The 23,184-nt window shown below is 41.7% G+C and overlaps 1 protein-coding gene across 1 annotated transcript in view; it reads left to right on the forward strand.

Annotated features, from left to right (window-relative positions):
* LOC126484112 (uncharacterized) overlaps positions 1-23,184 on the forward strand; it is a 273,492-nt gene that overhangs the window by 35,445 nt on the left and 214,863 nt on the right. The window contains exon 3 of the mRNA XM_050107490.1: positions 10,077-10,295. Coding sequence (XP_049963447.1) covers positions 10,077-10,295 — 219 coding nt within the window. The remainder of the gene's footprint in view (positions 1-10,076; positions 10,296-23,184) is intronic.

Here is a 23,184-nt window from a genome sequence, read left to right on the forward strand (position 1 = left end):
CTCCACCTTAGGCAGACTACTTCCCCGTATCGGCAGATTTTGCGATTGATTGACTTCAGCAGGGAAGCTAAAACAGCTTTGGTCTAACCCGCCACTGCCCACGCTGAAACAGAGTTTATTGTGCGCTATAGTGCAAAGAGACCCTTTACCAGTTCTTCGTTAGACACAATTTCTTCATGTGTAGTTGTCCCGAAAATTCTGTGTCTGTTGCTCTGCAATGCATTGCATTCGAAGATTAGGTGTGATGCAGTTTCTTCACTCTTATCACAGATCCTACATTTAGGGGCTTATTCTGTTATACCCATTACATGTAGGTGTTTTTTAATTCCCATGGCTGGTCATTAGGCCAACCATGAGTTCAACCTCTTTCCTGTTCAAGTCCAGGATTACAGAGCTTCTACTAAAACATGGCTTTGGCATCATTGCCTTACCGTGGTTTTGTTTATACACCTTGGTCCAGTATTCTACGTGCTGTCTTCTGAGCCAGTTCCATAGTTCTAGTCTGATCATAGCCTTTGTGATTGTCAGGACAGGTTCCAGTCCAATGAATGGAGTCTTTGCCCCCATCCTGGCCAATCTGGTGGCTTGTTCATTGCCACCGATCCCTGAGTGGCCAGCGACCCACTCTAGGTGTACCCTATTGCTTCCCCCTAGCTTCACCAGAACCCTGTGACATTCTGTAACAATCTTAGATCTTGTTCAGGAGCTGCCAATGATTTCAGGACTGCCTAGCTGTCTGAATAGTGTAGATGCTACGTTTCTAGTAGCACCTACACACATTCTCCTTCACACACGCCATGATTGCAGTGATTTCAGCGTGGAATACTGAGGCCAGTTTTCAAAGAAAGATGATGCCCTCCAGTCTTGGCTGAAACCCGTACACCTTGGCCCCAGCACCTTGGTCTGATTTGACCCATCAGTGAACCAGACAATGTCCCCCATACTGTGTCGAACTGTTTTCCCCCACTGCTCCCTGCTTCCAGTTGTTATACTGTAAGGCTTGTTGAAGCAGTTGGGAGTTATTGTATAGTTGGCTACCTTTTCCCAAACCATTTCTATACTTACCTCACTCACTATTTTAATGCATGAATCTGGATATCCCAATGAGATCCAGTTTTTACCAATTTGGAGTCAATGTACACCAGCTGCTGCCTGCATCTTGATCCAGAGGTGTAGTGGAGGTATGTCCATTAGACTACCTTCTTCCACCACACTGTGGCCCCATAGGAGGTCCTAGGTCTGACCACCATGGTGTATATCCAATACATACCTCTGGGGCAACCCCAGTTTTTGCCACAAGCTCTTCTGGTACTCACTAGAATACCTTTCATCTTGGAGGAGATGCTCTTAATGTGGGAGGTCCATGTTAGTTTCTCATCTAAGGTTACCCCTAGATTTTTCAGTATTCCCTTCACAGGTAGAGTTTCATTGAAAAGCTTTAAATTTCAACTTGAGTGTTGGATATGCTTCTTTGTGAATGCTACCACAACAGTCTTCTTAGGATTAACCCTTAGACCCTGTTTCCTGCACCAATCTTACACAGTGTCCAGCGCACCTTGTGCCATATTTCTGACTGTTCCAGTAAATTTGCCAAGTATTACATTGTGTGGACTTACATAGTTCCTCAGTGAGTTAGTTCACCACTACATTCCACAATAAAGGGGACAAAACTCCTCCTTGTGGACAATCTCTAGTGGTGTTAATTACCATCTTTTCTTTCATCATGGTGGCCTCTACCCTCCTTCCACTAAGCATGGCCCTTGTCCACCTACATACAGTGCTCCCTAGGTCATGTACCTCTCCTGCCCTAACCATGGAATTGGAGGTTGTGTCACTAAACGCCCCCTCAATGTCCAGGAGGATGCAGAGAGCTATTTCCTGAAACTGGAGTGCATGCTCCACCTGAGTCATTCCATGTCAAATCAACACACTTTAAATAAAAATTTTACCTCACCCTCTTAGATTTGCTGAAAGTTGGTATACTTATAGTGGGTGCTGAAACTATGAAAAATACCAAATTTCAATTTTTTAACCTCAAACCATTCCTGAAATATGGTCATGTAAACTTTTCAAAAACTGGCCAAAAATGTGTGAACGGACTTTTTTTAAATTGCCCTAGGAGCTGCCCTAATTGAGCTAGAGAACTGGGAAAGGTGTCATTTTGCAGCATTTTTCATGCTCTTTCCAGTGATAGACAAAAAATATAGCTTCTAATTAATAACCTTTTTCAAAATGGTAATTAATATTTTGATTTAATTTTTTTACAAAAAGTACATAATTGAAAATTTTCAAAATATTTCCATAAGTACTTCATACTGTTGTAAATCACATGGCAAAATATAAATGCGGGATGATGATGGGTTCATTGTTAAAAAAAAAAAATATTCCGGACTCTTGTTTTTCACTAGTTTGACCAAACTGACCTTTAAGGTAGTACGTCAGTAGAGGACTGTATACATAGGGCTTGATGTCTGTATAGTAATTCAGAGACTGGAACCATTGTTGAGATGCTGATGTCTGCATTGTTACCCTCTAAGGCTTTGTGTGCCTACAGCATTATTGTGCACTGTGGTTTTAGTGCAAATCAATTGTTACCTCTGTGTTGATCAGTCTGTATCTATTATATTTAATATTTCATTTTCAAGTAAATCTATACGTTGAAGGACAGTTTATAAGTGGTTTTTGTATAAATATGGAACCAAGTAAAAAGTACAGTGCTGTAGGAGTGCAGTGTTGTAATCCATTGAAGAAGTCAAATCATTTTATTAGAGACAGAAAAAAACTGAGAAATGTCACAACATGGATGCCCAAATTATTTCCTCAAATACCAAGTGGTGCCAAGATTTGTGATAAATGTAGGAAAGATGTAACCAAATTGAAAAATACACCAGAGCCCATCAGTGATGAACGTGTTGAAGAAGAATCTTCAGGATCAGAGATAATCATCCAACGTCAGTAGCTGTTAAAACATTTAACACAACACTTCAAGAATTAGGTGAGTCCCCAATTGACAAGAGAAAACTAACATCTAGGCATTACGCCAAATCAAAAGTGAAGAAAATCTCATCAATGACACGTAAACTTTTTGTTGCTCCTGAAACTTCGTCAGATACTGATACTGATGAATCCGTTCTTGAAAATCTTAAAAGAATCTTTAAAATTTCTGTAAGTAGAGCAAAAAAACTAACGATTCTTACAAGTTTACCTGAAAAGTGGAGTGTCAGGAAAATAATGAGGGAATTTAATGCTCCTACTTACATTGTTCGGCAGTCAAAAAAAATTTTGAAAGAGGAAAGGATTCATGGAAGGTCCAAACCCAAAACCAGGGAAGTGTTTACCAACAGAAACTGTCAAAACTGTACATTCATTTTATGAAAATGATTAAGTTAGCAGGGCAATGCCAGGTAGTAAAGATTGTGTGACAATTAAAGAAACAAGTGGAAATAAGTGTGTAACCTTAAAGAAGCTTACAAGCATTTTAAAGACAAGTTTCCTAACATAAAAATAGGTTTCTCGAAATTTGCTGAGTTGAGACCAAAACATTGTGTATTAGCTGGCCGGAGTGGCGCACACACACTGTCTGCGTGTGCACAACTCACCAAAACATAAAATTAATGATAGAAAATGCCAAACTAAATGCAGTAACAAACAGCAGCTTAAACAATTATAAGCAGTGCATTGCAAAAATGCTTTGCAACCCATCATCAGTTGATTGCAACATGGGAAACTGTGAACACTGCCGTGGAGAAACTGTCATACGTAAAATTTTAAAAGACTCTTTTCATGAAAACTTAATTGAACAAGTTCAGTTCTGACAGTGGATGTCAGTTGACCGATGTAATAATCTGGAAATTGTTCAGAAAACTTCTTAAGAATTCATAGATTTATTTTGTAGTAAGATGTCGACTTTGATTTGGCGTGACTTCATTGCCAAGCAACAACGAACATTCCTTAACTCCACAAGAGAAAACCTTATTGAATCTGAATTTGTTGTCATATGTGATTTTTCAGAAAATTATAGTATAGTTCTACAGGATGAAGCTCAGAGTTTCCATTGGACAAGACAACAGATTACCATTCATCCTTTTCTTATATATTGCAAACAGGAAGACAAAATTAAGCATATGAGCTTTGTCATTGTTTCTGATTGCCTGGAGCACAATACAACTGCGGTTTACACCTTTCAAAAGAAGCTAATTTCATATCTAACAAATAAATTTCAAAAGATTCCAAAAAAGATATACTATTATTCTGAAGGTTCTGCCGCTCATTATAAAAATAAGAAAAACTTCCTGAACCTTTGCCTTCATGAGGAAGACTTCAACATAAAAGCTGAGTGGCACTTTTCAGCCACAGCACATGGGAAAGGGCCTTGTGATGGAGTAGGGGGTTCAGTAAAGAGACTGGCAGCTCGTGCAAGTTTGCAAAGGCCGTACCAAAATTAGATCCAAACCACAAGAGATCTATTTGATTGGGCAGTGGATAATATCACAAATGTTGATTTTGCATATTCCACTCAAGAAGACTACGCTGCTTTAGAAATATTCGTAAAAAGCCGATTTGAAGAGGCATTGATAATCAAAGGAACACAGCAATTTCACACTTTCATTCCCAACACTACATCAAAATTAATAGTCAAATACTTCTCAGGTGATATGCAGAGTTGGCAGAGGGAAAGAACTACATCACCAGACAAACTGAAGTTACAAGATGTATCTGGCTATGTCACCACTGTATATGGCAGAAACTGGTGGCTTGGATACATTTTAGAAAAAAAAACCAAGAACTTGATGAAGTGAAAATAACTTTTCTTCATCCATGTGGACCAGCTAAGTCATTCTCTTATCCTGCACATGCAGATGTCCTGTGGGTGTCAGTTGTGGATGTTCTCACAAAAGTGAATTCATTTACTCCGACAGGGAGAACATACATTCTTAATGAAAGTGATGTAAATCAAACCCAGTCAGCTTTATTAAAATGTAATATGTGAAGTTCCAAGACAATTTATTGGGAAACTGCTTTCAATTCAAAACTTAATTTTTGCCTCAGGTTAGTGTTAATGTATATTTTATAGAAAGTTGTTTCAAAATTATTGTTAGTACCTATTGTGCTAAATTTAGCTATGTACAGATACCTGTTACTCAAAAACAAGCATTACATATTTAATTTGTGTAATAGTTCAATTTCAAACATCATGGACCAGAACTATTATATAAATACTTGTACTTATTCATACTTTTTCAGTTTTTAGTTAAATGCTCAATTTCTTGTTTTTGTTATATTGGTTAATATACTGTTAGTGAAGTTGTATGAAATTAAAATAAGCAATCAACTTAATTATGAAATATGCTGATTAGTTTTGGTCTAATAAGGTGATGTTTTGATGTTTCTAGTACTTTTTTTTACTTACTTTTCAGTATATTTTAAAGAAATTCCTGTTTGTTAAAGGTCAATTTGGTCAAACTAGGGCCGTTAGTGAAAAACAAGAGTCCGTAATAATTTTTTTTAGCAATGAACCCATCATCATCCCACATTTATATTTTGCCATGTGATTTACAATAGTATGAAGTAGTTATGGAAATATTTTGAAAATTTTCAATTATGTACTTTTTGTAAACAAATTAAAATTAAATCAAAATATTAATTAGTATTTTGAAAAAGGTTATTAATTAGAAGCTATGTTTTGTTGTATATCCCTGGAAAGAGAACGCAAAATGACACCTTTCCCCGTTCTCTAGCTCAATTAGGGCAGCTCCTAGGACAATTTAAAAAAAGTCCGTTCACACATTTTTGGCTGGTTTTTGAAAATTTACATAGCCATATTTCAGGAATGGTTTGAGATAAAAAATTGAAATTTGGTATCTTTCTTAGTCTCAGTGCCCACTATAAGTATACCAACTTTCAGCAAAATCTAAGAGGGTGAGGTAAAATAGGTGTGTTGATTTAACATGGAATGACTCACCTTCCCAAGGAGTTGGTAGATAGCTGTCTCACATGATTTACCTGGTTGATATGTAAAGGTGCCCTAGTTAGACTCCTCTTCCCAACATGTTCATTAACTAGTTTCTCCAATGTTTTAAGAATGGAGGAGGACAGACTGATTCGTCTCATATCCTTGGCCTTGGTATGATAAAGTCTCCCTGGCTTTGGAATAAAGACAATGTTCACTGCCTTCCAGGCATTGGGAATGATTCCTGCTGCTAGGCTAACCTTGAATAACCTGCATAGGACTCTTAAGATTCTCTCCTGCTTGTTGCAGGAGAGCTGGAAAGATTCCTTCTGGGCCAGGTGACTTGAACGGTTTGGATGTTCCCACCGCCAATTGGATTTTACTGAAGTCGACACTTTCCTTAGCCGATCCCCACTCCACTCCTTGAATGTCTGAGAACCATTGTCTCTCAGTGATCGCATTCTGGTCTATGTTATTCGCCATAGCATATTGAGGGAAGTGAGTTTTAAGGAGCAATTCCAGCATCTCATGTGCTGTCTTTGTATATTCCTCATCCTCCTTCCTCAACAAACATCCTGTGTTTAGTTGGTACTCTAGTGAGGATTTTGTGAAGTCTGGCTTGAGCAGCCATGCCCTCCATTTCCTCACAGAATGCCTTCCAGGATGCATCCTTTGCTTCTCTAATTACAAGGTTGTAGTTGATAAGGGCCTCATGATATTTTGCCCATTCTCCTTTACGTCTCGCAAAGTTAAACAGTCTTTGTAATTGTCTTCTTTACGTTTCCAAGCTGCTGTTCCACCAAGCACACTCCTATTTGTGCACTTCTTGGTGATTGAGCAGTTGTCCTGGTATGAGGTCACTATGGCAGAGGTTACAGCCTCTGCTACTTCATCAAACTCTACTGGATTCCTTTTCGAGGTTTTAATTTCCGATAAGATCCCTCATATGTCTCCCAGTCTGTTTTCCTGGGATTCTTATAGGCCGTGGTCTGTCTGATTCTCATTTCAACCTTGAATTTAATATACATGTTGTCCGATGAAGATGGCTCTAACGCCACATGCCATTGTTTGACATAGCTGCCCGTCATGGAAGCAAAGGTATTGTCTGTTAACATCTACAGTTGGTGTCCTTGCAGTCCCACACTTGGTTGTGGACATTGACATTACATCCAACCAACAGCTGGTTGCCTTGCCGATGGGAAGCCTCCGTTAGTCTCCTCACCACCAGAGGAGAAGAACTGCCTTGGTGAGGAAGGTATGCTGAGGCCAAAACCATTTCCCTCGTGATACCTTCCTCACGTTGCTGGATCCTGATGGTCACCAGGTCCCTGGAATAGAAATCCATCATTGGCATGAAATAAATTCCATTTCTCACATAAATGCATGTTCTGGAGTTTCGTAGATTTATAGCATAAATCAGCTTACCTCCAGTGCTATCGAGGCCCGATACGTCCCCTTTATATAAGTAGGGTTCTTGTATCAGGGCCACGTCCACTTCCTGTGTCCCCAGGCAACGGCTCAGGGCAGCAGTGGCCCCTTCATTGTGCTGCAGATTAAACTGCAGCACCTCAAATCTAAATCTTGTTGCCATAATTGCTTTTTAGGTCTTTGATTACCCTGACGGCAACCTGTGAGAACCCTGAAAACAATTTCAGGTCTTGCTCTCGCATCGCCTTCAGTGACTTCTCTCCGACCTCCACCTCCATGGTTCGTTCTTCTGGTACAGCGTTCTGGTTGATTACTCTCCAGTCTTCTGTCGAGGCTTTTGGGGTTTGAACTCCTATTTTCTCAAACAGACTCTTTGGAGAGACATCCTTAAGGATCTTTGTTACCTATGTCCAATTATTGCAGTTTTGCTTTTATTCATTTTCAGTAATAAAACTTTCCTGTACTCTTAATAAAATCTTCTGACATTAATAGCTTTAAATAAATTCTACAAAATTTAACTTGGAATGAACTTTTATTACATAAGTGAGTACAAATTTTTGGTTTGAGCAGTAGCTAAGCTGATTCTAAACATATACAACATCTAGTTGTTTATATTGTTGTAGTATTGTCTTTGAAGCAAATCATAATGTAATACTCTGATGTCCTCAACGACATTTCATGTTGTATTGGTAGCTGCAAGCAGCACCTGCTGCGACATTGGGATTTCTGCTATCAAACTCCATCTCCCACATGCCCCCCCCCCCCCCCCCCTCCCCCAAAGTTGTATCTCGGACAAGATAATAAAGTACAAAACAAATATTGGACCCCCTATGGGATGTCATCACCATATAAATAACTTTTTGGACTCCTTTTGTCCCATTTAATTTTTATTAAAATTATAACAAAACTAGTTGTGCACACACTTGCTCATTTATAGATAATGAATGTACTGAAAATATCACACCTGTAATGCTTACAAGAAAATTCTCAAATTAAATTCATCCATATTCTGTACTCTGACAGTCTGAAAGTGACTTGAGAGGAAGAGAAAATGTTGCTAATACAAGGAAAGTAGTAAGACATCTTGACATTTGAAGCACATATGTTTTGTATGCAATCTGATTTGGCTGTCTGTGTATTGATTTGTGAGTGTTCATCAAACGATGTGCCCTGTGCACTGGCAGCTTCCCCTATGTAGTGCACTCCTATCAACAATAGTCCTATAATTTCACCCTATTATTCTGGAGAGTGAATTGGCCAATTGTTTGGTTAAATAAGTGTTTGCATGATCAACATTCAGTTTGACGATCCCAGATGTGAATAAGACCTCAGCTCACTTGGAGATGGAACGAGATCTGGTGTACTCTTTGATAAACTTCAAAAATATGGTATTATCAGATAGATTAAAAAATCTATTCACCAAGCAGCAGCAGCAGGAGAAAACATATGTAAAAGTTAAGGAAATGTGCCCGCTTTAAGAGCCAGTGGCTGCTCCTCCTGGCAGAATGGTTGGAGGGGAAGGAAGAGGGATGAAGGCGAGGCTTAGGAAATAGGGAGAATTGCAGAAATGTCACCCAGAACATCACCAGTCCTTTTCCTTCATGCCTTTTTCCCCTTCAGTGCTTCTGCCAGGAGGATAAACCACTGGCGCATTTCCTTAACTTTTATGTGTGTTTTCTCCTGCCACCACTCGGTGAGCAGATTCTTTATCTATCCAATTATATTCTTTTCTCCAAGATAATTATTTTCTTTGGTGTGTTATTTTTAATGAGCTTTGCAATATCTAAGACCCGATGGCAGTGTGGCACTCCTTGTTCATTCCTCCTGGAAGGAATAGACTGCCCCATATAACCTATGCAGCAGTCATACCATAGTAACCCATAGTTTTATCTTAAGTCACAAGCAACCCCCCATTGCTCTCCATGTGAACCATGATCTTCCGGATTCTTTGTCTCTAATGTTGGTGTTCGATTTATGAATAGTTGAACTGATTCTAATTTCCGCTGACAGAGTGGCTTTTTCCTTGAATATAATGTTTTAGACTGCTTTTCGGACAGGGTCGAGATGGTTGGGAAGTTGCTTGCCACATACTGGGCCTGCTGGGCATTTGACCCTACCACATCAGGCTGCTGTCTTGTTACCCCTCATTTACTCGGTTTTAACTGCTTTTCTGTGACACTATATTTTACTTTTTGTGGTAGAACTGTGATAAAGACAAAACCTTAAGGATCCCTTATCCTTGATACTAGCTGATGACAAGAGAACAGTTCAACAGGTCTATGCTTTCTCCAAAAGAGCATTTTCTATTCCCATCCTTAACACTTTGACTACAATGGATTGGCTCTGGGTGCTGCCACATGCTGAACCCTGTAGGACATTAGAATGCTGCATCGCCTACCCACTGAATTATTTCTCTCACCTTATTTTACTGTTGTCAATTTTACTAACGTTCATTATATTTTGAGCCTTCTAACTTTTACAATTACGAGTGTGTCTGCTAGAAGACCTAATTTATTGTTACTTTCTTAATAACATATTATGTTGTCCTTAGACATAGGCAGTGAGAAAATACTGAACTTAATACTGTCTTAAATTAGATAAAGATAAGAGCAACGAACAAAACAATATTTTGTCAGAGGAAGCGAAAATGATGTTTATATTTGGTAAACTTTTTTTTTGTCTACTATTTGTGTTTTAGGATTTCCTTATGCGAGATGATGCTGGGTGTGCAGCAGAAAAACTCTTGGCTGAACTAGCTTCAAACATCTCCAAAAAACATTCGGAATATACAGGAAATCCCACAGATATTCATACATTTGCTTCAGTTTGCTGTCAAGCAATTTCATGTGGAAATGTAGCCAATGAACTGAGCTATTTGCGGTGTATATATCACATAGTAAAACACTTGATAGATCAGGTGAGTTCATGTGTCTTCTCTCTCTCTCTCTCTCTCTCTCTCTCTCTCTCTCTCTCTCTCTCTCCCCCCCCCCTCCACCCGTCCCCAGTGTGTGCTAGAAAAGCACATCTGGTTGGTATGGTTTTTTAAAGAATTATAATTATTTTTTATTTTAGTCGCGTTTGTTAGATGTGTGTTTAGTTTGTCTGTTTTGTTTTACTTGAAAATTAGTTACAAATCGGATACTCCACATACTTCAGCAAACCTACTGTTGTGCTTCACAATACATGTTATGTCAAGCACTTAAAGTTTCACGTTTTTCAAAAGCAGGGTTTCTTGCGTAGAGGATGGCAAACACCAATCTTACATTACATAAGGGTTGCGAATGGCTCGTGATGTAGCGATGATTTACATGAGCACATGTAAGAGTGATGGCAGTTATCATTTCATACTTTAGTGTTGTGGCTAAAGACTAGCATTAGCAATATTCAGCTGCTTATTTAGGGTGTACCCTAACATGGCTCTCATTTTTCAAGTTCGATTTTGTCTTTGTGCTGCCCACTATTTTGTTTCCATTGCACAAAAAGAGAGTCGTGTTTAATCAGGGCTCCATAGGAAAAGGGGGAGCCATACCTAAGGTCACTGTATTGGGGGTGGGGGCTGTAGGGAATAGTGTAATCGTCTCACTCATTTACTTTTTATCTAAAAAAATTACATTGGAGTTGCTGATTAACAAATTGCTTTCAACTTAATACTTATATTTGTTGTATTATTTTAATGCAATTTTTATTCTACTACAATTTGTCCATGATAATTGGATGATTTTTACTGTTGATAGCACTAAAGGAGAAACTCAGCACTAGTTAGAAGATATTCATTTATCTCTGAGCGCTGTCAATATTTCTGTATGTGTCATGTCTGCTTTCGTATATGCACAATGCACAGGTAATGGTCCTAGCTTCACGGGAATGAGTTGGCACTGCGTTCCTCTCATTGCCCTTTCCTCAGCAAGTGATGTGTTCTTTAAGGAACTCTTCACTCAAGTCCAGACTGCTAAAAATTGTCTTGTTTTATTTGAAATAAAGTGTTAAATTGCATTGTTGATGATTTTTAGATTTGATTGATTTCTACTTTGAACCCTTTTAATATTGCTATCTGAGGGGTCTGTTGCATGATTTTCATTTTCAAATAATGAAACAAAATAGGATCAAAGAATGCAGAGATGTATTCTGGAGGGTGGTATTATATGATTTTTCAGTTTAAAGCCGCATGAGATATACTATAATCAGCAGTCTGATATTTATAAAGCTTCAAAAGCGTTTTGAGATCCATATACAGTGCTTTGGTTGTAGAAGACACTAACCACACTTCAACATACACACTGAAAATGAAAATACATATATAACAAACTGCTCACTCTTCTTGTGGAGGTAATTCAGAATCATCCAGGAACACACATTTTCAAGCAATAAAGAGCTTTCGCTATTCATTTTGCATAATGGAAAAACCTTGCCTCACAGACAAGGTATTTGGGAGTCATTGCTGCACAATCTCCTCCTCCCTTTTATACTTGTGGTGGTTAAATTTTGGAGCTTTGTCAAAATCAAGTAACTCTGATTCAACACTAATGGAACTTGTCATCAATTTGGCTTGTTGCTGCCAGAAAAAATATGATAGGAAGCATCTTAAGGATAGCAAGTTGAATGAACGAAATGAGTAAATTTAACACCACCTGATGACTAGTTAGTGTTACTCTTATTTTCAAGTGTATTCGTGTATAATATCTGTTAAACAGTGGAAAGTCCAGGTTTGGAATATCAATAAAATGGAAAGGATGGAGTACTACGCACCACATAGTGGAGTTGCTGAGTCGCAGATAGGCACAATGAAATAGAATGCCTATTTCAGTCATCAGAAATAACACACACACACACACACACACACAGAGAGAGAGAGAGAGAGAGTCACTGTCATCTCCAGGCACTAACATCCAACTGCCTGTATATGCGTTTTCTATTTTTGATGAAGAGCAACATCTGAAAGCTGAAAATTTCTGACATTCTTGCTCATTGTGCCTGTCTGCCACTCGGTTCCTTCTATGTCGAGAGTAGCAATCTTACCTTTTCCATATTGTTGTTAACATTTATGTTACCAATTCATAAATAAAGGATTTACTGACCTGTTGAATTTCATATGCATGTTGCTCTTGCTTTTTCCCAGCTGCTTCTGGATGTTCAAAAGCTCTGGAAATTAATTCCATACATGAACCATGGCCGTCCTCTCAACCAATCGTTGGTCTAAAGCTACTTATCTTATTCAATGGAAGTTATATTAAAGCATTAGTATGTGCTGTGTCAGAAAGGATCTCAAGCTTTGAACAAAATCTGTTTCTTTTCTTTTAATACTATTCTTCCAACGTGTTTTTGTGGTTACTTCCTTTGTTGATATGAAGCTTTTAATTTTGATACACAGTTTCTCAGCTCCTGTGTCAGAATTCATGTTTGTCTCAAGAAATCGTCCTGTCCTATCCAGCTGATGTAGTACTTTGAAGCATATTTAATTTACCCACCTGCAAATTGTTGAAGAAAACATTTGACGGAGGGGAGTAATACATGAGTAAATAAGTTTCTTACTGGAGACAAACTAACAAGAAAGACACTGTCATTGCTACAGCTACTGCTTTCTCTTGAGAGTGAAGTACTATTTGGATAGTCTGGGTCAATGACCTGTCAATCTCTCCTCCAATGAGATTTGTGACATAAGAAGATATTCAACTTGAGACTGAAGTAAACAGACTTCCTACTCGAGTAATGAATGCATTTGCCATTCATAAGGTTTTTTTTTTTTTTTTTAAATTTATGGTTTTATTTTTATAATTTTGAAGACCCAGAGGCACCTCTTCCCCATATTCTACTTAGCCCAAATTTTATACAGTCAATTTTTACATTAACTGGAACCAAACTGGGGGATATCCCATGAAAAATTATGTATGTTTCTTACCTTTTCTTTTTTATTTTATTATTTTATTTTATTTTTTAAAGAAAGTTGCTAAATAATTGCCAACATCATGTACGAGGTCTGTTCAAAAAATTCTGGAACATTGTAATTTCGCGCCAACGGTGTGTTCGAGTAGAATGCGGTTGGCGTCCTTGCATACGCCTGTGTTTAATGTGTAATTGGCGGAAGTTTCATTTTTCTATGTCCGTTAGTTATTGTTCAGTGCTGTATTGAGTAGGATGTTGTACAGTTTGTGAATTTCAAGATGGCAGAGTTATAGGAGCAATGATTCTGCATTAAATTCCAGAAAAACTCATGAAAACTATTAGAGACACACCAAATGATGCAGGAAGCCCACAGTGGTGAGTGCTTAAGCTGTACTTGATGTCGTGAATGGTTCACACGATTTAAAAATGGCCGGATGGAAGTTAAAGATGACCCTCGTTCAGGACGCCCTCGGGTGTGTACTGACGATGCTCATATCAGGAACATCAGCAAAATTCATTATGAATTTTTGCCACTGGGACAAACTGTTGCTAAAAAGTTTTGAAATGTTTGGGAGAAAATGTGAGGAGGAAACGGCCTGAAATGTGGCAAGACAATTTGGGCTCGTGCATCACAATAATGCACCCACACAGCATCTCTTCTGTCACTGCAAATCTTTGTCCTTTCTCCTCCAATAGGGTTTTCAATAAAAAGAAGTCCACAGGGACCATGTCTGGAAGTATGGAGGATGAGGCAACACAGCGATTTCGCTTTTTGTGCAATAGTCGTGCACCAACAGGGATGAATGAGTACGTGCGTTATCGTGATGCATGAACCTTGAATTGTCTTGCCACATTTCGGGCTGTTTCCTTCTCACCTTTTGTCTCAAGCGGAATTCTGGAAGTGGAAACAGCATTGAGAGTGGTGTATCAATTGTGGAGGAGAGTATTTCAAAGGAGACCTTGTACAATAAGTAAAAGGTAAGCAGAGAAAAATTCTGTGGACAAAGCTCCAGAATTTTTTGAACATACCTCGTACATTAAAGTTAGTATACTGTTCCTATAAAGTTAAAGTGCTTGGGATATTGCTGTACAGCTATGTAAATTAGAGTGCAAGTCGCTTGTGGAAGAAGCTTTATTTTATTATATTAGTCTGTCTCATAATATTTTTTCATGGTATTCTACGCTGAGGTGATAAGTCATGGGATAGCAATATGCACCTATACAGATGGCAGTAGTATCACAAGGTATAAAAGGATGGTGCATTGGCAGAGCAGTCATTTGTACTCAGGTAATTCATGTGGAAAGGATTTTGATGTGATTATGACTGCTTGAGGAAAGTTAACAGACATTTAACGCAGAATGGTAGTTGGAGGTAGATGCATGGGACTCTCCAGTTCGGAAATTGTTAGGGTATTCAATATTCTGAGATCCACAGTGCCAGTACTGTGCCAAGAATACCACATTTTAGGAATTACTTCTCAGCACAGACATCACAGTGGCCAACGGCCTTCATTTAACGACTGAGAGCATTGGTTTTTGCGTAGAGTTGCCACTGTTAATAGAGAAGCAACACAGCATGAAATAACTGCAGAAATCAATGTGGGATGTACAACAAACATGTCCGTTAGGACAATGTGTTGAAATCTGCCATTAATGGGCTATGGCAATGGGTGACAGACGCGAGTGCCTTTGCTAACAGCACATCATCATCTGCATCACCTCTCCTGGTCCCATGACCATCTTGGTTGGACCCTAGGTGGCTGGAAAACCATAGTCTGGTCAAAAGAGTCCCAATTTCAGCTGGTAGGAGCTAGTTCAGGTATACATGCTAATGTTGCAAGCTGAAGATGGAGAGAAATTGAATGGGTGATTCAGTATGTGAAGGGAAGTGAAAAATCTATCGATGGAAACTCCACATAGGAATATCAACAATGTGGGAAAAGTCTGATTGCTACATATTATAAAGAAGACATGTTAAATTGCAGAGACAATTATAAGACACATACACAAAGTTTTTGGCCCCAGCCTTCATTAGTACAAGAGAAACAAACACACACACACACACACACACACACACACACACACACACACACACACACACACACACACAAAGTGCACCTCACACACACCCCTGCAGTTCCGGGGGCTAGACTAGGCCCGAGGTATTCCTGCTTGTTGTGAGAGGTGACTAAAAGGAGTCTCTCACATTTTGGCCTTTGTGTGATGATCCCCTGTTGGGTTTGACCTCCATTTTTCAAAATTTTCCCGAATAGCAAGCCAATTGGGGAAGGACGTCTTACATGGTGCATAGTGTCCATCATGCGATGAGACCTCAGCATCCTTCATTGTGGATCTGCACTTCCTTCGACGTGGATCTGCACTTCCGCTCATTTTCCAGCTGTTGTCGAGGTCACCCTCCTGAGTGCATTTTCCTCCATCCTCTGTGCAGTATCGCTTTCTGTGCTGTCGACGATAATGGACTTCTTAGCTTGTTTGCCCCTGATGTCTAGCACAGTAGCCAGTCCGTTGTGGTGGGGCTGCCATGTACCCTGTTGGTTGTAGCCCCCTGACCACGCATGGGCCATTAACTCCCCAAGTATGCCAAGGAGAATATGCCAGTCACCCTGGGGCATCGGGACTCCCACCAATGGCCATCTTACCAGGTGGCCTTCGCTGTGGCCGGGTGGCGCCTGTGGGGAGGACTCCTGGTCACAGTGGGTGGAATCAGGGTGGATGACACGCCATGAAGTGTAGTACATCATCTCTTTCTGCTGGTCAAACACCAGCAGTCTCTAAGTGGTCAGGGTCTAAGTTCAGTGCTAAGAAATACAACCCCAAATCGTTCTCCCCCCTTGGCCACAACATGGGAGGAACGCCAGGCTAAGGATGGCAATGAAGCTTATTCACTCAGATACCTCGTATGTACGAGAGTTGATGGGGATCTTTCTTGTCAATAAAACGTCAGTTCCTTGTGGAGCATTTAGAGGACAATTTTGGGGAGATGGAGGGCTTGTCCAAAATGCGGTCAGGGTCGGTCTTGATCAAAACGGCATCCTCTGCCTAGTCACAGGCACTACTGCCCTGTGACAAGCTGGGGGCTATTTCTGTTTCCATCACGCCCCATAAGAGCTTAAATATGGTCCAGGGAATCGTATTTCACAGGGAATTTCTTTTGCATTCTGATGAGCTGTGTGCCAATTTAGAGTGACGAGCTGTCCATTTCATCTGGCACATCCGCCGGCATCCAAGGGATAATGAGGGTGATGCATTACTTGAGAAGGTCAAGGTGATGGTCTACCGCTCTGACGTAAAGCCATATATCCCTCCCCCAATGAGGTGCTTGAAGTGCTGAAAGTTCGGCCATATGTCTTCCCGCTGTTCTTCCAGTGTAACCTGTCTGGATTGTGAATGTCTTTCACATCCCAATACTCCCTGTGCCCTGCCTCCCATCTGTATCAGCAGCGGAGAGCACCATTCGCCTTGCTCATCAGACTGCAGGATTCTCCTGAAAGAAAGAAAAATAATGGAATACAAGATCCTGGACTGACTGACCTACACTGAGGCTAAGAGAAAATAAGAGAGGCTACATCCTGTGCATATGACGTCAACCTACGCCGCTGCTACGACAATGGTTCTACCATCTTCCATTCTGCCACATACAGTTGGCTCTGAGCCGTCAGACTCCACCTGCCCCCTTGATGCTTCTCAGCCGCAGAAGCGTAAGTCGTCTTCAGCTCCTCTCACCAGGAAGGGATCCCTTCCCAGTTTCCTACCAGTGGCAAAGCTGATACCTACCAGTGTACAAAGCAACCACAGGGTTTCACGGTCCTCCTCATTCCCTAAAGCTGAATCAGTGAAGCCCTCCCAGTTGGACAAATCTAAGGAGCAACGAGAGAAACCCAAAAAGAAAAAGACCCCTAAGTACTAAGGCCTGCTGTGGGACCCACACCACCACTACCTACAAGCTCTGTGTCTGAGGATCAAGTGGAAATTCTGGCATCCGCTGAGGACCTAGAGCTCGCTGGGCCCTCAACACAGTGGATGTCAATCGCGGAGGTACTTATCTGGTGGCAGCAGGTTATGCTGAGGTGTAGACTGTCTCATTGAGTGTTCTGTGCCTTCCCAGTCTGACGATCATGTAATCCTCCAATGGAATTGTGGCGGTTTTTTCCAACGCCTGGCTGAGCTACAGCAACTGTTAAGCTTTACACTGCTTTCTGCATAGCCCTCCAGGAAACCTGGTTCCAGGTAATGCGGACCCCTGCCCTCTGCAGCTATAAGGGATATTACAGGAGCTGTAGTGACTATAATAGTGTTGTGTGAAGTTTGTGGCTATGTCCTGAACTCAGTATATGTGGTGAACCTGTGCCCAAATAAACCCCTCTTGAAGCTGTGGCTGTCAGGATAAGGACGACACAAGAAATAACTGTCTGCAATGTATATCTTCCTCCAGATGGTGCAGTATCCGTGAACACCCCTGTGGGTCCGGAGGTTAGAATAGGCCGAGGCATTCCTGCCTGTCGTAAGAGGGGACTAAATGAGTCTCACACATTTCGGCCTTTATGTGATGCTCCCCTGTAGGGTTTGATTTCCATAGTTGCAAATTTTTCTGAAGAGCGAGCCAATTGGGGAAGTGCGCCTTACATAGTGCATTGTATCCATTGTGCATTGAGATCTTTAGCCCGCTTTCTTGTTGTCTGATTGAAATCTCACTCACTCTCCGTCTCTTGGGTGCAGTTTCTGCCATCCATTATGCTGTGTCGCTTTCTGCGTTGACGATGACCATGGACTTCTTTGTACCTGATATCCAGTCAGTCCGTTGTGGTGGGGTCACCATGTACTCTGTTGGTTGTAGCCCCCTGACAACACAGGGATCACTCTGCTGATTCCTGCGCGGTTAACTTCCCACCTATTCCAAGGAGTAGATGCCTATCTCCCTGGGGCATTGAGACTCCCGGCAATGGCCATCCTTCCAGGTGGCTCTTGCTGCATATTGGTGGCGCCCGTGGGGAGGGCCCAGGTTCGGAGTGGGTGACATCAGGGCGAATGAAACGCAGTGAAGCGTGGCACATCATCTCTTGCTGGTGGCCAGCCGCCAGCAGTCTCTTAAGCATTCCAGGGCTCAATTTAATGCAAACACGTATGACCCCAAATTGTTTCCCTCTCTGGCCACACCATGGGAGGAATGAAAGACTAAGAATGGCAGCGAAGCTTATTCACCCCGCTACCTAGTATATACGAGAGCTGATGGGGAATGCTTTGTGTCCATGAAGCCTCAGTTCTTTGTAGAGCATTTAGAGGAAACGTTTGGGGAGGTGGAGGGCTTATCCAAAATTCGCTCTGTGTCAGCTTTGATAAAAACAGCATCCTCTGCCCAGTCACAGGCATTACTCGCTTGTGACAAGTTGGGGATGTTTCACTTACCATCACTCCCCATAAGACTTTAAATGTGGTCCAGGGTATTATATTCCACAGGGACCTTCTTTTGCAGTTTGATGACAAGCTGCACACCAATTTAGAGCGGCGAAGGGTTCATTTCGTCCTGTGCGTTCGTCGGGGTCTGAGTGATAATCAGGTTGCCACCGGTGCCTTCATCATGGCGGCCTTTGAGGTGATACATTGCCTGAGAAGATCAAGGTGATGGTCTACCGCTGTGACATCGAGCCCTATATCCCTTCCCCGATGCGGTGTTTTAAGTGCTGGAAGTTTGGCCATATGTCCTCCCGCTGTACTTCCAGCCTGACATGTCGAGATTATGGATGCCCATCACATCCCAATACTCAATGTGTACCTCCTCCCATCTGTGTCAACTGCGGAGAGCATCATTCACCTTGCTTGCCAGACTGCAGGATTTTACAGAAAGAGCAGAAAATCATGGAATATAGGACCCTGGACGGACTGACCTACACTGAGGCTAAGAGAAAATATGAATGACTCCATCCTGTGTGAATGACTTCCCCTTATGCTGCCGCTTCGACAACAATGATAGCCCCTTCAGTTCAGTGAATTCCATTCGGCTCCCTGAGCCGTAAGACTACACTGTCCCCGTGACCGTGGGGGCCCACTACCCTCCCTGTTGGTCCTGTGTCACCTGGCCTTCTACTGTATGTCCAATAGAATGTGCATGAGACCTTGTGCGGTAGTGACCACTTTCCAATCTTTCTGTCACTGCCCCAGTGTCACTCACCTGGGCGCCTCCCCAGGTGGGCTTTGAATAAGACTGACTGGGACTCGTTAGCCTCCATTGCCACTCTTGGGCCTCTTTCTCATGGCGCTGTTGTTGTGGTTCACACGATCACCACCGGCATTGTTTCTGCCGCAGAATCTGCAATTCCCTGTTCTTCCGGGTCCCCTCTGCAGAGGACTGTGCCTTGGTGGTCAACGGAGATCACTGAGGTGATTAGATATCGCAGGGGAGTCCTCCAGCTCATAAGTGGCACTCATCATTGGAACACCTCATTACCTTTAAACGGCTCTGATGCCTTATGTGCTGATGGAAGCAGGACTGCTGGAAATGGTATGTCTCCACCATTGGCACCTGTACCTCTCCATCACAGGTTTGGTGCACGATTAGGTGACTCTAGGGGTATCAGACACCCATAGGCGTACCTGGGCTTTCGCTAATTGGAGCAGACTATACTGGTTCAGACATGGTTGCAGAGCTCTTAGCAGAGCATTATGCTCAGAATTTTGCTTCTACGAATTACTCACTGGCCTTCCGTTCCCTGAAAGAGCGTTTGGAAGGTCGGAGCCTTTCATTCCATACGCGCCACCCTGAATCGTACAATGCTCCATTCAGTGAGTCGGAATTCGACAGTGCCCTAGCCACTTGCCCTGATACAGCTCCCAGGCCGGATCACATCCACTATCAGATGCTCAAGCACCTCTTAGTGTACTGCCAGCGATACCTCCTCAACCTTTTCAACCGTATCTGGCTTGAGGGCGAGTTCCCCTCTCAATGGCGGGAAAGTATTATCATCCCATTGATGAAGCCTGGCAAGAACCCCCTGGAGGTGGACAGCTACTGCCCTATTAGCCTCACCAACGTTAGGTGCAAGTTGCTTGAACGTGTGGTCAGCCGGATGTTGAGTTGGCTACTTGAGTCTTGGTTCCTTCTGGCTCTGTCCCAGGGTGAGTTCCGTAAGGCCCACTCTGCCACCAATAATCTGGTCTGCTTGGAGTCTGCCATCTGCACGGCTTTTGGCTGTCGTCAACATCTGGTTACCTTCCTTTTTGACATGTGGAAGGCGTAAGATACGACGTGGCGACATCACATCCTCACCACGCTTTGTGGGTGGGGTCTTAGGGGCCCACTCCAGATTTTTCAAAATTTTCTGTTGCTTTGTTCCTTCCATGTGCAAGTTGGTTCTTCCCATAGTTCCTCCCAAGTTCGGGAGAATGGGGTCTGGCAAGGCTGTGTCTTGAGTGTCTGCGTCTTTTTAGTTGCTATCCACACACACACACACACACACACACACACAAGACCACCAACTTTGGTAGCTCATGCCAGAATGCAACAATCATGTGTGATGGCAGCAGCAATCTGGAGGTGGTAGCAAAGGGGAAATGTTAGTAGTGTGTGGGTTGTTAAGAGCAAAGTAGACCACCGTGTGGCACAACATGCAGCTGAGCATAACTTGCTTGATTTCAATGGCTGCTTCACTACCTGAGCCATCTGGATCTTCCCCTCCACCAACTTTTTCGAACTTCGTAGATGGGAGTTATCCTTAGAAGACATTCTCCAGCCCAAAATTATGCCAGCCTAAATTTATGGTAACATAATGTCCCAACGCTCTCCACCCAACAGTTTCCACACCCTCTGTCCTACCATCTTTTCTCCACTCTCATCTCTCAGCCTCTTTGTTTGCGACCCTCTGGCAAAGCATTCGCCCATCTTTCCCCACCCTGCTCCTTTCCGCTCATTTTTTCCACAGCCACCTGATGCTGCGCCTGTTGGCATTTGAGCCCCTGCAATCTCTGCCAGAGAGCATTCCTCAGTGGTTCCCCCTTCCCCCCCCCTTTCGCGTCATACACTACTATACCTTCGCCTTCCCTGCCACCTCCAGATTGCTGCTGCCATCCCATGTGATAGTTGTATCTGGCCTGACCTGCCATAGTTGGTGATCATGTGTGTGAGGTGTGCTTTCTTTTGTGTGTGTGTGTGTGTGTGTGTGTGGGGGGGGGGGGGTTCTTTTTCTTGTGAAGGTTGTAGCCGAAAGCATTGTGTAGGTGTCTTTTAATTGTGCCTGTCCACAACTTAACGTGTCTTCTTTACGGTAAGTAGCAATCTATCTTTTCCTACATTGTTGGAGATGAATGTCTAATAGTCATTAGGGACTAAAATGTGTTACTGGGGGAAGGAGTAAAAAAAAAGGTTTAATAGGAGAATATGGGCTTGGCACTTGTAATGAGAGAGGTGAGAGAGGAGAAAGACTAATTGAGTTCTACAATAAATGTCAGCTAGTAATAGCAAATACTCTGCTCAAGAATCACAAGAGGAGGAGGCATACTTGGAAAACGCAAGTAGATATGGGAAGATTTCAGTTGGATTAAATCATGGTTAGGCAGAGATTCTGAAATCAGATACTGGATTGTAAGGCATACCCAGGAGCACACATAGACTCAGAGACCAGTCACACAGGATCAAAGCGAAAGAAGTCGGATATGGAAATGTAAAGATACACACTTAAAGTTCTCTAAGGCTATAGATACTGCAGTATCTCTGAAAAGGACAGTCACAGAAGTTGGAAAGAAAAACATAGGTACAAAGGAGGTAACTGCGGAGAAACTGTGGGTAACGAAGAAATACTTCAATTGACTGATGAAAGAAAGAAGTACAACAAAGTTTAGGGAAATTCAGGAATACAATGTAGTTGATAATGTAAGCAAGACTAAGGAAAAATTAAGACACATTCATAGGATTTGTCAACCTGGAAAAGGTGTTCGACAATGTGAAATGATGAAAAATATTCGAAATTCTGAGAAAAATAGGGGTAAACTATTGAGAAGGGTGGGTAATATACAATATGTACGAGAGCCAAGAGTGAAAAATGAGTTGAAGACAAAGAAATAAGTGCTCGGATTAAAAAATGTGTAATACAGGGATGTGATGTAGTCATCTGCCCCTAATGTTCATTCTGTACATGGAAGAAGCAATGACGAAAATAAAGAGTGCAAGAATGGAATTAAAATTCAGTGTGAAAGGATATCAGTGATAAGATTTGCTGGTGACATTGCTATCGTCAGTGAAAATGAAAAATTGCAGTATATGCTGAATGGAATGAACAGTCTGAGTACAGAATATGGATCGAGAGTAATTCGAAGAAAGGTGAAAGTAAGAGGAGTAGCAGAGACGAGAACAGCAAGAACCTTAACATCAGGACTGATGATCACTTAGTAGATGAAGCTAAGGAATTCTGCTACCTAGGCGGCAAAATAACCCATGATAGACAGAGCAAGGACATAAAAAGCAGACTAGCACTGGCAGAAAGGATGTTTCTGGCCAAAATAAGTCTATTGTATCAAAAATAGGTCTTAATTTGTGGAAGAAATTTCTGAGAATATGCGTTTGGAGCCCAGCATTGTAAGTAATGAAACTTGGAGTGTGGGAAAACTGGAACAGAAGAGAATCGAAGCATTTGAGTTGTGGTGCTACAGCATAATTTTGAAAATTGATGGCCTGGTAGGGTATGCAATGATGAGGTTCTCCACAGAATTGATGAGGAATGGATTGTATGGAAAACACTGACAAGAAGAAGGGACAGGATGGGAGGATGTCTGTTAAGACATTAAGGAATAACTTCTTGGGTGTTGTAGGCAGCTAAAGAGAGTAAAAACTGTAGAGGAAAGCTGAGATTGTATATAATGTTAATTAATTAATAATATAATATAAATTAATAATTTGAATAATGTATATTGGAATATAA

This window comes from Schistocerca serialis, chromosome 6 (assembly GCF_023864345.2).
Source record: "Schistocerca serialis cubense isolate TAMUIC-IGC-003099 chromosome 6, iqSchSeri2.2, whole genome shotgun sequence".
NCBI classification, from domain to species: domain Eukaryota; kingdom Metazoa; phylum Arthropoda; class Insecta; order Orthoptera; family Acrididae; genus Schistocerca; species Schistocerca serialis.